A 15,911-nucleotide genomic window follows, 5' to 3' on the forward strand; every position below is an offset into this window, starting at 1 on the left:
TCAGGAATATTTGAAAATATAGAAGTATCCAAATTAGAGTCATTGCTGCTCGAACAGATGCCAAACAATTGGTTGGCGATCAGCACCAATTTAAGAAGAATCAAAGAATTAGAAATAAATGGATCCATTAGTTTCATTCCTTCGAAAAAACTTACAGAAATCCACTATGCTGGAGATGTCCCCGTTGCTGATTGGGAATTCATAGTGAGACATCCAGTCAGGACACTCGGTTTCAACCCAGCAGACGGAGGACAACACGTGCCATCGGAATATATGCTTTGGATTGGGAAAATGTGGAACCTAAGAACTCTACGGATAGGTAGAAGTACATTTACCCTTGAAAATGATGAATGGGTACCACAAGTCTCTGTTAATCCCACTTTAGAGTAGGTTTTCTAATTAGATAAATAGCTTAATATAATTTGTTCGTATATAAATGTAAAAAATGAGATCAGAATCTTCCACATCTTTTGCAAATCCGATTCCAGTTGGTGATTTAACTATAAAACAGTTGAATAAGAGTTTAGATACAACGTTTCATAGTCAATTACTTGATTGAAAGCATAAACGTGTTGGAATAGTGAAGTCGTGTAATTGATTACAATTTCCGGTTTTCGGAGTGTATGTAAGAATGAAGTCACTCAGGGTGTGAGGGATTGTCTCTCATCCAACCAAAAAAAGGCATTGACTGAAATCGCCGATTTTTCAACAAAAGTTGCAACAGTTTAATAAAACCACACCCACACACTTCACGCACACACACAATGGCTGCTGCATACACCGTCTTTGGAAAACAAATTCCTGCTCATATCGTATGTGCACACAAATAAATCAATTGATTTTTCAGTGGCTCGTCTCCAAACATATACTAACATTTCTTGCTCTATAGCTTTCAATTGCTACTTTAGCTTCTGTTGCTGGTATTGGTATCTGGCTGTCTATGGGTTCCAAAGCTGAACCATCTAAAGTTCCAGCTGCTGCTCCTGTTGCCCAATCGAAAGAAGCAGACTTTGATTTGGAAAAATTCATTAAGTATGTATTTCAAATAATTATCAGGAAGGGGGGGAAATTTAATACTAACATATTTATAATTATAGCGATTTAACTAAAGAAGAAACCAAATAAGCATTTTTCTGTTAGTTTTTATAGCATTTATTTAAAAAATACAATTTTCATTATCTTATAGAAAAGAATGGTATGTTTGGCACATTCATTTAATATTGTCTTTTAATATTGCTCCTATGAATTCTATCAACAAGCATAAGTTCCCAAAAGAGGTGACGAATTTTAACCATGAATGAGAAGGAATGTTTGGGTTCAATCATCAGATTAAAGGTTTCTTGAAAACCAATACCTACTTTTTAGATTCTATCCCAATGCAATCAATCTGGCTTTGTATCTCCCATCATCTTTAATTGTTAGTGCCGCATTGTCTGTCAATATTGTTTATTATGGATTTCTTTCATTATTAGTAAATGGGTATTCGCAATCAGGGATGATGGCAGGTATAAATCGGGATTGATTACATTGGTAAAGAAGGAAATTGCGAATAAAAGATACTTTTGGTCAGGTGATTTGAAGTTATAATGTTCGAAATAGGTTGATTTTCTTGTATATGATACCCATTGCTACTTCCAGAAAATGAGTATCAAATACCGTATCAAATTTGGTAGTCAATACTCTTATCTTAGGATGAATTCGTATATTCTTATTGATCATTTGTAGGTCTCTTACAGATAAGTTAAGCCCCAATAGAGAAGGCAACCTCGGAGTGAAGCAACCCTCTGAAGCTCCATAACCTATTCAACTGAAGTCTCTTATTGGGCCGGTTATTAACATGCTACCTTGTTATAGAAAATGGGTCCATTATACCCAATTGTTTCAGAGTATATCACGACTTGGCAACATGAAAATGCATTTCATTGTCCCACATTTCTAATTGGGAATTATTGCAGCCAAAAACAGAAATCAAGGCAGGGGTGGGAGAGAATCCTCGTGGTGATAACACCGAATTGTGTTGCAACTTTATTTCGGTTTTAGGGCTTTCCGACATATTTCTTGGAAGAAACTTACTTTATTAGAATTAGTTAACTTCATAGTATAGATCCCACAGTGTGATCTAACTTATTCCAAGTGGCTCAGATATAAATACATTCACGTGGACATACAATCCCCCTCGTCCCCCTGGTTTTAACTCAATTATAAAAGTCCAAGCCATCAAATCAAAGTACATGTCCGAAGTACGGGTGTGATTTTTCTTGTTGACATATTTCGGCAATCGGATTTTACAAACCAGATTTCCCAAATAAGTCAAGTTGAAAATATTTGTTTCCCCATTAGGTCAATCCCGGTCTTAACGTCAATCTCCTTGTTATTTCATAAATTGATTTCTTAAACTAGCGCGTGTGGTGGCTAATACATACAAGTAAAAAGGCTACAAAGTCGCGTGTATTAAAAGAAATCTGTAAACAAACGCGGTTTGCTATATGCAGTCTTGATGTTTTTTTTTTTTGTGATTCAATTTTTAATTTTTTTTTTTATTTCCCATCGAATTTTTCCATCTGCCCTCTTTTTGCAACGCGTTGTAAAGTTTTACATTAAAATATAAACACGTCTGATTTCCCACTTTTTTTTTTCTTTTCCATTCTTCTTACTTTTTCCTTTTCTTTCTTAATTTTCTTATTCATACAAAGCAAACTAACAATAATCAATCATGTATGTTTATAAAAGAGACGGACGTAAAGAACCTGTTCGTTTTGATAAAATCACTGCCAGAGTTCAAAGATTATGTTACGGTTTAGATCCAAATCATGTTGATGCTGTTGCTATTACCCAAAGAGTTATCTCAGGGGTTTATCATGGTGTTACTACTGTTGAATTAGACAACTTGGCTGCTGAAACCGCTGCTTATATGACTACTATTCATCCAGATTATGCTATTTTAGCTGCTAGAATTGCTGTTTCTAATTTACATAAACAAACTACAAAACAATATTCTCAAGTTAGTAAAGAATTATATGAATATGTTAATCCAAAAACTGGATTACATTCTCCTATGATTTCTAAAGAAACTTATGATATTATTTGTGAACATTGTGATGAATTAAATTCGGCAATTGTTTATGATCGTGATTTTAATTATAATTATTTTGGTTTTAAAACTTTAGAAAGATCTTATTTATTAAGGGTTAATGGTAAAGTTGCTGAAAGACCACAACATTTAATCATGAGAGTTGCTATTGGTATTCATGGTAGAGATATTCCAAGAGTTATTGAATCTTATAATTTAATGTCTCAAAAATATTTCACTCATGGTTCCCCAACTTTATTTAATGCCGGTACTCCAAATCCTCAAATGTCTTCTTGTTTCTTAGTTGCTATGAAAGAAGATTCCATTGATGGTATTTACGATACTTTAAAAACTTGTGCTTTAATCTCAAAGAGTGCTGGTGGTATTGGTTTACATATCCATAATATTCGTGCTACTGGTGCTTATATTGCTGGTACTAATGGTACTTCCAATGGTATTATTCCAATGGTTCGTGTTTTTAACAATACTGCTCGTTATGTTGATCAAGGTGGTAACAAAAGACCTGGTGCTTTTGCCCTTTATTTAGAACCTTGGCATGCTGATATTTTTGATTTTATTGATATTAGAAAAAATCAAGGTAAAGAAGAAATAAGAGCTAGAGATTTATTCCCAGCATTATGGATTCCTGATTTATTCATGAAAAGAGTTGAACAAAATGGTGAATGGACTTTATTTAGTCCAAATGAAGCTCCTGGATTACCTGATGTTTATGGTGATGAATTTGAAGAATTATATGAAAGATATGAAAGAGAAGGTAGAGGTAGACAAACTGTTAAAGCTCAAAAATTATGGTATTCTATCTTGGAAGCACAAACTGAAACTGGTACTCCATTTATGTTATATAAAGATGCTTGTAATAGAAAATCTAATCAAAAGAATTTAGGTATGATTAAATCTTCTAATTTATGTTGTGAAATTGTTGAATATTCTTCTCCAGAAGAAGTTGCTGTTTGTAATTTAGCTTCAATTGCTTTACCTTCATTTATTGAAAAGAATGATGATCATGCTTGGTATAATTTTGATAAATTACATGAAGTTACAAAAGTTGTTACTCGTAATTTAAATAAAGTTATTGATCGTAATTATTATCCAGTTCCAGAAGCTAAGACTTCCAATATGAAGAATAGACCAATTGCTTTAGGTGTACAAGGTTTAGCTGATGCATTCATGGCATTAAGAGTACCATTTGATTCTCAAGAAGCCAGAGAATTAAATATTCAAATCTTTGAAACTATCTATCATGCTGCTGTTGAAACTTCAATTGAATTAGCACAAGAAGAAGGTGCATATGAAACATATCAAGGATCTCCAGCTTCTCAAGGATTATTACAATTTGATTTATGGGATAGAAAACCAACTGAATTATGGGATTGGGATTTATTAAAACAAAATATGGTAAAACATGGATTAAGAAATTCATTATTAGTTGCACCAATGCCAACTGCTTCTACCTCGCAAATTTTGGGTAATAATGAATGTTTCGAACCATATACTTCCAATATTTATTCTAGAAGAGTACTTGCTGGTGAATTCCAAATTGTTAATCCATTCTTATTAAGAGATTTGGTTGATTTAGGTATTTGGAATGAAGCTGTTAAGAGTAGTATTATTTCCAATAATGGTTCTATTCAATCATTACCAAATATCCCAGATTCATTGAAAGCCTTATATAAGACCGTTTGGGAAATTTCTCAAAAACATATCATTGATATGGCTGCTGATAGAGCTGCTTTTATTGATCAATCACAATCATTGAATATTCATATTAAAGATCCAACAATGGGTAAATTAACCAGTATGCATTTCTATGGATGGAAGAAGGGGTTAAAGACTGGTATGTATTATTTAAGAACACAAGCTGCTTCTGCTGCTATTCAATTCACAATTGATAAAGAATTAGTTCAAACTGCTGGTAATGCCGTTGCTTCTTTAGACAAATTAAATAAGAGAAAATATGTTTCTAAAATTCCATCATCTGATAGTTCAAGATCTGCTTCTACTGAACCAACTTCTATAGAATCTTCTTTTGCTGATTTGAATATTAGAGAACAAGCTCCAAAGACTGCTGTTGTTGAAGATGAAAAGCCAGTTGAAGAAAAGACAATTGAAGAAATTGAAAATGATATCTATAGTGCTAAAGTAATTGCATGTGCTATTGATAATCCAGAATCATGTACCATGTGTTCTGGTTAATCACATAGTTAATTGATTGTTGCTTTTTGTTTTATACATAAAATATTTTATAGTTCTCTTTTGGGTAGTTTGATTTTGTATTTTACTATTTGTTTTAATATCATTATATTGTTTTAGAAAAAGTTATTAAGTTTGTCAGGTTTATATAACCGATATCGGTATAATGCCTCGCGCGATAAGACGTTTTATTCGGCTTTAAAATGTCGTAAGAGTAGTTACGAAAAGAAAAAATAAAATTATTAAAGTTTTTACAAATTTCATTTCTCTCTTTATCTTTCTTCTTCTTCTAGAATAAGTTTTAGTTAAAAAGCCCCACTTGGTATCTAGTTAGTGTTACAGTTTCACATCCCTTAAATGTCATTTCATTCTCCTTTAATATTAAACCAGGAAGAAGAAGTTGATCCAAATTCAATACCTTTAAATACGCTACCATCTAGGAAATCATCTACCTCGTCATCAGATAGTATGAACTCAGAAGATCTCACTTCCGAAGCTTCCAGAGATTTTTTCAGCCACACTACCAATCACCGTAGTAGGATACACCAATTTTTTAATGCAATATGGTATGGACCACAAGAACCAATAGATGATCCGGCTCCACGGATACATTGTTTAGAGTCATTAGAAGAGTTCCCCGATAGTTTAAAAAGACGTATTCCATTACCTTTAACAAGAGCTCTATTGGTATTATATTTAATCTTTTGGTTTGGATTGAATTATAGTATAATTATACCATATTTAACAAAACCTCCCTATATTACTGCCAATCCAGATATTCCCATTGTATCACTTTCATGTGGAGCCCTGTATCAATTCTGGAAAGGTAAGAATGGAGCATGTGGATTAGATTCACAATGTCCTGAAGTTGAATCGGAATCGGATGTGATTTTTAGATGTCCAGCTTTATGTGATCAGAGTAAAACTTATTCATTTATGCCGGTTGGTGATATGAATATTAAATATAGAGGATATTTCATAGGTGGAGGTGCTGTCACTGATCAACATGAATTGTTACATCCTGATCAATTAACAAATCCATATAGGGCAGATTCATATCCTTGTGGATCGGCAGTACATGCTGGTTTAGTATCTCCTTTCTTTGGCGGTTGTGCCAGGATTTCTTATGATAGTAAAAGCAAAAGTTATTTTCCGGCTGCAAAAGGTAAATATGGTGTCGGTGATTCTATTGAATTTTTATCATTTTTTAAATCTTCATTTTATTTCAAAACTTTAAAAAGTGGATTAACTGGAGATTCTAGTTTTGTTAATTGTTATGATCCAAGACTTTTAGTATTGGCTGTGAATGTTATTTTAGGAATACCTATTGTTTATTTATGTTCAGGAAAAGTAACATATTGGACTATAAGTACAGTCGGATTCTGGACTAGTGTATTAACCACAGATCCACCTGTCACTGTTGATCCTCGAGATCCTGAAGATTTCGCATATTTATTATCAGTAGGATTTGAACGATTTTTACCAACTTGTTTTATATTATATGTATTATGGAGAATTTCCGTCAAAGTCACATTATCAGAATCAACCGAATTCAAGATCTCCCCCTTGAGCAGAGTATTATTATGGTATCCATTATTCTGGATTGGATTATTAAATAATATGACATTTGATAGATTACCCGTTGACAGATTTACAATCAGTGATTTACAACAACAAGCAGGTGCAATATTCGCAGTTGGATTCATAATCTCCTTAATATCAATCTGTGCCATAATTCAAGCATATAAAATCTGGCTAGCCGGTAAATTCCGCCGATATCTCGTCATCTACATTATCCTAATCCTCCTGCTTGTCTTCCTTGGATCCTTGTCTGGCCTCACCCTTCGTGTCCATCATTATATCCTCGCAATCTTATTAATCCCAGGATGTGCAACCAAAGGAAGAACAGCACTCATGTTTCAAGGTATCTTATTAGGACTATTCATCTCCGGTGTTGCAAGATGGGGAATGGCTTCTATTGTCGAAACTGCATTCGCATTAAAGAGGGATGATCCAAAGGGAAAGATCATCCCGCCCCAAATAATGGGATATCATAACGATACCGGCATCTTGAATTGGAAATCAATCCCAGACCCTATAGCCTCCCCAGTCGATGGACAATTGTATAAGCGATATAGTTCAGTCTCGATTCTCATTAATGATATTGAACAATATGTCGGCAATGCTATTGATTCAGTCAATTTACGTGTATTATTTGCCAATAGTACAGAGTTATCGGCGCAGATTGAACAGGCAATGAAAGATGGGATTAGAGATGGTGATGGGAATATTTCGATATTTATTAGAATTGGAAGAAAGATTCCGAATAGTGGGAGATATAGTGATTTTTCTCGGGCTATGGTGTTGAAATGGCCCAGTGGGGATTATATTTTGCCAATGGAAGGGTTGACATGAACAGGAGGAAGTGGAAATTTTATAGAGGCTATTTTTTTAGATTTGGTTGAGGTTTATGGTTTAATTAATGTTTTTTTATTTATTATTATGGGTTTCTTTAATTCTTGGTTTTTTGGGCAGGCGAAGGAGTATTCAACATGACTCAATTTGCTCGCAATCTCACTCTGTTCTCTTATACGACATTCCGCGTGCCTTACGTTTCCATATAGCCAATGATGGAAGCCCATTGACGACCATACTAGATTATTTCGGTAGGAAATTTTAACTCGACGCGACCTAACACCCAAAGTGCACGACCGTTAAATATTTTATCCAGTATGCCGACCTACACCTGGTTCAGAATAAATCAGCCGCATCGTACCAAAATTGTTCGGAGGACCGTGGGGAATCCACTCAAAAACCACTAAGAAAAAACAAAGGGTTGGGTTCTTGATAAGAAATTATAAATTAATTATAATTTATTTCTTTCCAATGACAAAATGGAAATCTTACCTCGGTCTTATTGACGACGTTTGCATGCGTCTTGTTGAAAGGACCCTTATTTGGTGACTAGACAATGATTGGTAATAATTGTCTTTTGAATGTTTTGTTAAGCGAAGCAACGAAAAAAATAGAAGGGAACAGTAATTAATTACTATACAATTGTGAAATGAAATTTGTTGGGGGAAGGCAATTCAATTTCTATTTTTCATGTGCCTCAATCCGTTTGTTTCTGCAACAAATTGATTTTAAGCTTTAAGACATTTCTTNTTGCTTTTACAAATTTCCCATACAATCGCACAATTAAGGTTCAAATAAATCATATGATAATTGTAACATCATCTCGATATACAGCTGCTGTTGCTTCTACTGCATCTGCTGTTACGTGTTCACTACGTAGATATGCATTTCCTTATAGAAATAATTCGATTCAACTTCATAATAAGCAATTCATCTCATCTCAATCCAAACAACGACAGCAACCATCACTAAACCCACCAAAACCAAGAATGCGTTGGTATTATGCTGTAGATGTACCCAATTCCAAACCTGATTGGTATAATTATACAAAAACCAAAGATCCCGAGAATTTCATTCCATTCTCCGAAGATGATTCCCATAATCTAGAACGTCATTTCTTAAAGGAACTGAATAAATTAATAGAAGTTAATGAAGATAGGTTATTTCAAGTTGATTTAAATAAATTGGAATTAAGTCCAATCTATTGGGAAGGTCCTACTTATGAAGTACGTAGAGGATTATGGTTTGATCTGGATGGAAGCCCCTACCCTAAAACCATGGCTGATGAATTAGAACAAGGATATCAGAAATTAAAGCCTTATACTTTTGAAGAAATTGAACATGAAACTGAAACTAAAGAGAATAAAGATTTAATTAATGAATTTAATAAATTTAAAGCAGAAATGGAAGAAAGCTTATCAAATATTGATATTGATAAAGAAAAAGATTTAATTAAATTGAAACTGGGAGATTTCGCGGTTTATTTTAATGCAACTCAAGCTGCTATATTCCCGGGAACTTATGATTCAAAATATCAAGTGGATACAATTCGAAAATTTGGAGAGAATCCAGTTTCATTATTAGGTGTTAAACATATTCAAAGAGGATATACTGATGATTTACAAGAAACCATATTTGATAAATTACCTTCGAATCCCTTACCGGACATTGCTGATTCTTTTCAGGATGAGTTTGGAAATCTATTTAAAACACAAGAGAAGGAAAATAAACTAGAAGAAAATAAAGAAGAAGATGCAAATGAAATTGATGATAAACATATGGAACATTATTTGGAAGCAGATTATGACCTCTCTCCATCCAAATCAACATCAAATCGAGAAATTGATCATTTAGTACTATGTATCCATGGTATTGGGCAAGTATTGGGAAGTAAATATGAATCAATTAATTTCACTCATAATGTAAATGTCTTGAGAAATACCATGAAACGAGTATATGATGAAAATGAAGAATATTCAAAAATAATATATCCCGATCAAGACAAGAAGGATAAAGAAGAATTATCAAATAATAGAATTCAAGTGTTGCCAATTTTCTGGAGACATAAAGTTGATTTCAATCCTCGTGAAAATTTCGAGAAAGAATCTAGACTCCCAACATTATCTCAAATCAATGTAGATGGAATCAAAGCATTACGTAACGTCATTGGAGATGTGATCTTGGATGTATTATTATATTATCAGCCACGATATTTAGAACAAATCCTTACTTCCTCCGCAGCGGAATTGAATCGAGTATATGAGTTATACAAAGAACGAAATCCAAACTTCAATGGAAAAGTCCATATCGTGGCCCATTCCCTTGGATCAGCAATTGCATTTGATTTATTATCCGGTGAAAGTAAAGTCATTGATGGCGAATTACAATTCCTTAATAAACTCAACTTCGACGTCGATGCCTTATTCCTAGTTGGATCCCCAGTAGGGATGTTTAAATTACTCGAAGGGAAAAATATCATAGGAGACCCCACAACCACCTCAACACAACTTTCAACCCACCAATTCGCATCTCCTCAATGTAACAGACTCTATAATGTCTTCCACCCATCTGATCCAGTCTCATATAGAATCGAACCACTAATCTGCCCCTCTTTTGCTCATCTCAAACCCGAAGCAATTCCATTCGCAGTCAGGGGTCTCAATACCCAAATCCAAGATTTGTATAGTTTTGGTGAAAAGATAACCCAGGTGACACAATGGTTTCGAGGGACTAATAAACCAAAACCAGAAAACACTAGGGGAAAAAGTGTTGAAGAAAGAGCAAATAGTGAAAACGCATTAGGTGATATTATATCCAGTGTAGTCATGGCTAAAGAGGATGAAAAACCAGCTGTGAAGCCTCTGAAGAGGGCGTTGAGCTCAGAGGAGTTACGAAAATTGACTTGTTTGAATAGTAATGGAAGAGTGGATTATTGTTTACCTTTGGGAGTATTGGATTTTACATTGGTTTCGGCTGTGAGTGCACATATTACATATTTTGAAAATCAGGATGTGGCTGGGTTTATTATGAAAGAAGTATTATCTCCTCATGATAAACCAGTACAGGAAAAGGTTGTTTATTACAATTAGGGTATTTATAATACAATTTTATAGAAAATCTATTATTATTCAAGTAACAAATCATCAATACTTTGTTCAGCATCATGTTTAATCAACTCCAACATCCCTTCCGGTAAAATTGGATTGCCATTTTCATCCACAATATATCTAAATGGCATCTCAGTACTCTCATATTTATTATACTTAATCTCAGGATAATCCAAAAACTCAATCTCTTCAAACTTCTTCCCACCCTCAATAATCTTCTGAGTAGTCCTAATCGCAGTATCTGTAGTCATCTGTAATTCCCCTAATCTCCTTCCCGCAAACCCATATTTCCTTCTCAAGATCCCCGTCCGGTCAATCTTGGGATGTTGGCCCAATATACCACCAAACACGAAATAATCAAACTTCGCCTTATCTTCAGGCACAAGATCCTCATCAGCCCCAGGATCTAATAAACACACCCTAGTCTTGTCAATTCCACCTTCTTCGATGTCGACACATTCGTCAGTGGTCCATTGGAGGCCCATGTCAAGGAGTTGTTGTGGGATGTCTTTGGAGGTGGTTCCGGCGGGGAGCGAGGTGAGGATGAGGTTTTGTGGGCCGATGTCACGGATTATTTGGGAGTATTCGAGAATAACCCATTCGGAAAAGCCTTCTTCCATGTGTTCTATTATGTATTTCATTGTTGGTGAATTGGAATTGATGAGATGAGGTAGGGGAAGAGAGGATATTGGATAGCAATTATTTTTTTTCAGATGAGGATTTGTGGCGGTAGTTAGAGGTTGCGAAAAATTGAGATTCTTTTATGCAACGTTGCAGTACCTTGATCAGTGGTTAACACTTAAATGTGAAGAATAAACAGGATCAAAGAGAGAAGTATTTTTACATTAAGAAAACATATTCTAATACTCACATTTATTTTGAAAACATTCAGCTACATCATAAATTTACAAACAAATCTAACAAACTAATGACAACAAGAATTATCAGAAAAAGCATATCTAGAAGAAGTATCCTTTTTCAAACAAGCTTCCCCCTTAACACCAGCCTTAACTTCACTGGTAGTACTAGCAAAACTTGGTTTAACATCCAATACCGGATTTTCCCTAAACAAGTTTCTTGGTCTTAATTGTAATTCAAAAATTTCAGTTGGCATAACTGGGAAATCTTCCGGAGCTGGGAAATGAGTAATACCAAAAGTATGGAAAAACACAATATCTGTATTTTCAATAGGAGCATCCATTTCTTCATTAAGCCATTTTCTCATACCTTGAGGTTCATCCCCTGACCATTGAGTTGGGAAATCTCCAGATGGATATAATCTACCATATCCATAGTCGTCATCGGTGTATGGAAGGACTTGGGTAGTATTAACACTCCATGGAGCTCTCTTTCTGACTAATGAACCTTCTTGGGCAAGAACTGGTGGACAGAAGGTTGACCATAATTTATACGTGGCAGGTTTTCCAGAATATGGATGTACTGAGCTAGGGTTAAACATGTCCCAGGTTCTTCCTGTACGTGAATCAAAATCGGTGATTGAATCCTTGACGGTCTTGTAGGTGGTTTTTTCACAGTAGAATCCGTTACCGTATTTGTTTTGAGCAGATCCGGTTGGGTATGGAGATGTTTTTGCGTCACTTGTGGCAGCTGAATTGTTGTCACCGTCTATTCTTGGATGCATTCTTAAGGAGAATAAATGTTGATGATTGTGGGCGTTAACGTTTGGATAGACTTGAGTTCCCCAAGCACCGGTATCTTCATCATCACCACAGATGTAAGTGTTCAAAATACCAGTCAATCTGATTTCTAACTTAATACTACCATCTTGTCTTAAGATCCAATAGATACAATATTCATAATTGGCAGCAGTGAAAATTTGACTAATAATCAACTTCTTACCTCTAGTCGTAACATTAGTTTGGAAATCATCTCTAAAATCAGAATGCTTGAATAAAAGCCCATCGTCTTCTTCGTGAATGCAAACAGCATTACGAACAGTAGTTGGAGCACCCGTACTTTCAACGAAATGAGCATCCAAATAATGAATAACTCCTTTACAGTCACAACCTAAGGATAATGGGTTTGTACAATACCCAGCACCATATTCACCAATATCAAGAGCATGTTTTCTTTGATGAGGGAAGTCGGGACAACCATAAGGAACAATCATTTCCGATAAGGAAATACGATGGAAAAGAGGACGGACTTTCCCATGGTCATTGATAGTAATATCACTCAAAACAATACCTTCACGATAATTAAATCCGATATGGAATTGGAAGTTTTGCCAGTTCATAACATGACCATCCATATTGAATGAAACACCTTCAGGTTGAGTAACATTGATTGGGAAATCATCATTTTGTCTATATCCCGATGGGTTTTGTTTTGTACCAAACTTCTCAGCAATATGTTTTGGATGGAATGAAGAATGGGGATGTCTGGAGACTTTTCTTCTTCTGTCAGGAATATCAATGTGGATAACCTTAAGTTCATTCAAATCAACAACAGGACAGAAATCTAAAGGATGAGAATATTGAGAATCGTCTTCATGTGATCTCCAATACATTAAAGCTTGTTGTAATCTTCTTGAGCCACCCCATCTTTCATCATAACCAATAGTCCAAGCATCACAATAGATTTCGTGCATACGATCAGCGGGAACACCACTAAGAACACATTGTTTAATAACTCCTGGATCCTTTCTAATAACTTCTTCAGTATGACGTAAATCCAGAGGAGTTAACATTGGATGAACACCTTTAACTTGTTTAATCTCAATAAGGGATTGGTTTCTAATATCAGCAATACCTTCTTGAGTACCCTCATCACCTTCAAGAACAATAACAAAATAAGCTAATCTTGGAGGAAAAGCTCCACCTCTTTCTTTCCAATCATAATAGGCACGTTTAATTGGTTCTCTTAAAGTGATAGTATTGAAGTTGACTGATTTACCAGAATATTTGGTTTTAACCAAGTCAGCAACCAACTTAATCTCTTGTGGGGATAAAGGATCTAATGGATGTGAAGGAGTTGGAGTACTTGCAGCAACAGTTGTATTCAAAGCAATTTGAGCTAATCTTTCCATTGCACTTAAAATTAGTTAAAGAATTCTTGTTTTAGTTGGGGGGTTAAGTTCAATTTGAAATGAATCTGAAATGAGATGAGTTCGAGTTCTATTTATAATTATCCTTATCAGTTTCTATTACCCCATAAAAATAAAAGTTTTGAGGAGGGGGAAAATTGGAATTGTATTTACAAATTAAAAAATAAATTTAATTTTCGCAACACCTGAAAAAAAAAAAATATTTTTTAATTTAATTTTTAATTTATTTTATTAAAATGATTTTGAGATAAGAGGAATTTGGATTTTTGTGTCTTTTATTGGCAATTTTTCTTAAACAATTTCAATAGATAAGGCCAAATGAAAATGATAAGAAAACTACTTTATGTGTACCTTACAGGCCTTTACTTAAGAATTTCCGTTGAAACCAATCAAACTTATTGGATCGAACTTTATCCTATCAATAGCTTTATCCGCGCGAAATAATGACAAATTATTTATGCAATATCATTGGCTGCAAAATCAAATCCATGGGTTTAATGCTATGCAATGGTCTACTACATATTTAAACACAAACACGCTTCAGATTAGAGTAGCACCATTTCCGAGCATGTGTACTATATCTGTTGTGATATATTGAATTGATGATTTACTGTAAGTGAAGCCTCCAAACACTGTAATTACAGCTAAATTGGAAAGGTTTTGCGGTACCTAAATTGCAAACTAGTTAAGGAACATCAAATATCATCTGGCCATTAGAACATGTTCCTAGCTCCGCGCATTAGTAAGCACATTAGGAGGTTGTCTTGGCATCCGGAATAAAGATACTTTTTGAATGACAAATAGAATTGTTAGTTCTATAGTCTGGAAATCAAATTTGAAGGTACATGGAAAAGAATACAATTCAATGCAACATTTAGATAAGCCCGGATATCAAAACGTAAGCCATGGTCTTTGTTTGAGAGATTAACGCCAGCCAATTGTTCCTACGGTATTGAATTGAGCTTGAATTATCTTAGATATTTTTTGGGGTGATGGGGACAACCCTTTTAGGCAGTTCATTCCGGTCCCATACTTAAGATTTTTTAAGAATGGAACATCTCTGTATTGATTCCACGTTTATTCGAAAGGGGTATTGCTAGATGAGAGTATAAACCCCTACTACAAACTCTAGGCTATCTAAAGTGAAGAGTAATTTTTTCTAAATTAACAAATTTTGGCAAGAATTATACTAAATTATTTTGTTAAAACCTTATTTGATTTTAAAACATAGCCGCATTTGCAACATAAGGGTCTTCTAAAAATTTAACATCCTCTTCAGTTAATTGAATAGTTGTAGCAGTTAAAATATCATCAACCCTGTCAACTGAAGAAAGACCAACAATTGGATTACACTTCTTACCAATAACCCAACTGGTAGCAAGAGCTGCCATACTAACATTATACTTCTTTGCTAAAGTTTGAATTCTTCCAATAATCTCTTCTTCAGGTTTGGTCAATTCATTAAGGTGTAATCGAGTGATACCTTTGTCCTTTATATCCCTTTTGTTTTCTGATTCTTTTCCAACCGGTCTTGCTAAAATACCTCTGGCAATAGGAGACCAAGGAATAATACCAACCTCTCCAAGTTCATTCTTTTGACAAAATGGAATCATCTCTCTTTCTTCTTCTCTATAGATCAAGTTATAATAATTCTGCATACTAATGAATTTATGCCAATTATTAGCATGTGCGATATATTGCAACTCGGCAAATTCTACTGCCTTCATCGAAGAAGCACCGATGTATCTTGCATATCCTTGATCAACAACATCATTTAATGCCTTCATAATCTCCTTCTTGGGTGTAGTTGGGTCAAGTCTATGGATCTGTAATACATCAATATATGTTCCCAATCTACGTTGACTATTTTGAACTGCATCAAAGATATGTTTTCGAGAAAGACCTTGAGAATTATAATAATCAATGGCAGGAAACTGGTTTTGGGTGAATAACCCGAAAGTAGGGTTTTCTTCATCAACTGGACCAAAACATTTACTCAAAATAACAACTCGATCACGAGGGATATTATATTTCTTAAGAA

The 15,911-nt window shown here is 34.6% G+C and overlaps 8 protein-coding genes across 8 annotated transcripts; 5 read left to right on the forward strand and 3 right to left on the reverse strand. All coding sequences in view use genetic code 12, as the record gives it.

The window, feature by feature from the left end:
* On the forward strand, positions 1-390 carry J8A68_000275 (uncharacterized protein; the record flags this gene model as incomplete). The annotated part of the gene is made up of 1 exon (XM_049406561.1): positions 1-390. A coding segment is annotated over one exon (390 nt), but the record flags the coding sequence as incomplete, so codon positions are not given.
* Positions 391-764: 374 nt separating this feature from the next.
* On the forward strand, positions 765-1,125 carry J8A68_000276 (uncharacterized protein; the record flags this gene model as incomplete). The annotated part of the gene is made up of 3 exons (XM_049406572.1): positions 765-812; positions 890-1,032; positions 1,098-1,125. The coding sequence occupies 3 exons, from the start codon at positions 765-767 to the stop codon at positions 1,123-1,125; spliced, it is 219 nt and encodes a 72-aa protein (XP_049266412.1).
* Positions 1,126-2,713: 1,588 nt separating this feature from the next.
* Positions 2,714-5,284, forward strand: RNR1 (ribonucleotide-diphosphate reductase subunit; the record flags this gene model as incomplete). The annotated part of the gene is made up of 1 exon (XM_049406584.1): positions 2,714-5,284. One exon carries the CDS (start codon positions 2,714-2,716, stop codon positions 5,282-5,284), a length of 2,571 nt encoding a protein of 856 aa, XP_049266413.1.
* Positions 5,285-5,638: 354 nt separating this feature from the next.
* Positions 5,639-7,696, forward strand: J8A68_000278 (uncharacterized protein; the record flags this gene model as incomplete). The annotated part of the gene is made up of 1 exon (XM_049406594.1): positions 5,639-7,696. The coding sequence occupies one exon, from the start codon at positions 5,639-5,641 to the stop codon at positions 7,694-7,696; it is 2,058 nt and encodes a 685-aa protein (XP_049266414.1).
* Positions 7,697-8,499: 803 nt separating this feature from the next.
* J8A68_000279 (putative carboxylic ester hydrolase) lies at positions 8,500-10,785 on the forward strand (the record flags this gene model as incomplete). Its single annotated transcript, XM_049406605.1, has 1 exon — positions 8,500-10,785. One exon carries the CDS (start codon positions 8,500-8,502, stop codon positions 10,783-10,785), a length of 2,286 nt encoding a protein of 761 aa, XP_049266415.1.
* A 35-nt stretch (positions 10,786-10,820) lies between these two features.
* J8A68_000280 (protein-arginine N-methyltransferase) lies at positions 10,821-11,423 on the reverse strand (the record flags this gene model as incomplete). Its single annotated transcript, XM_049406616.1, has 1 exon — positions 10,821-11,423. One exon carries the CDS (start codon positions 11,421-11,423, stop codon positions 10,821-10,823), a length of 603 nt encoding a protein of 200 aa, XP_049266416.1.
* A 305-nt stretch (positions 11,424-11,728) lies between these two features.
* AMO1 (Amo1p) lies at positions 11,729-13,852 on the reverse strand (the record flags this gene model as incomplete). Its single annotated transcript, XM_049406627.1, has 1 exon — positions 11,729-13,852. One exon carries the CDS (start codon positions 13,850-13,852, stop codon positions 11,729-11,731), a length of 2,124 nt encoding a protein of 707 aa, XP_049266417.1.
* A 1,238-nt stretch (positions 13,853-15,090) lies between these two features.
* J8A68_000282 (LPG20) lies at positions 15,091-15,911 on the reverse strand (the record flags this gene model as incomplete). Its single annotated transcript, XM_049406638.1, has 1 exon — positions 15,091-15,911. A coding segment is annotated over one exon (821 nt), but the record flags the coding sequence as incomplete, so codon positions are not given.

Source organism: Hemisphaericaspora subhashii (genome assembly GCF_019202705.1).
Source record: "Hemisphaericaspora subhashii strain CBS 10753 chromosome Unknown scaffold177, whole genome shotgun sequence".
Taxonomy (NCBI): Eukaryota; Fungi; Ascomycota; class Pichiomycetes; order Serinales; family Debaryomycetaceae; genus Hemisphaericaspora; species Hemisphaericaspora subhashii.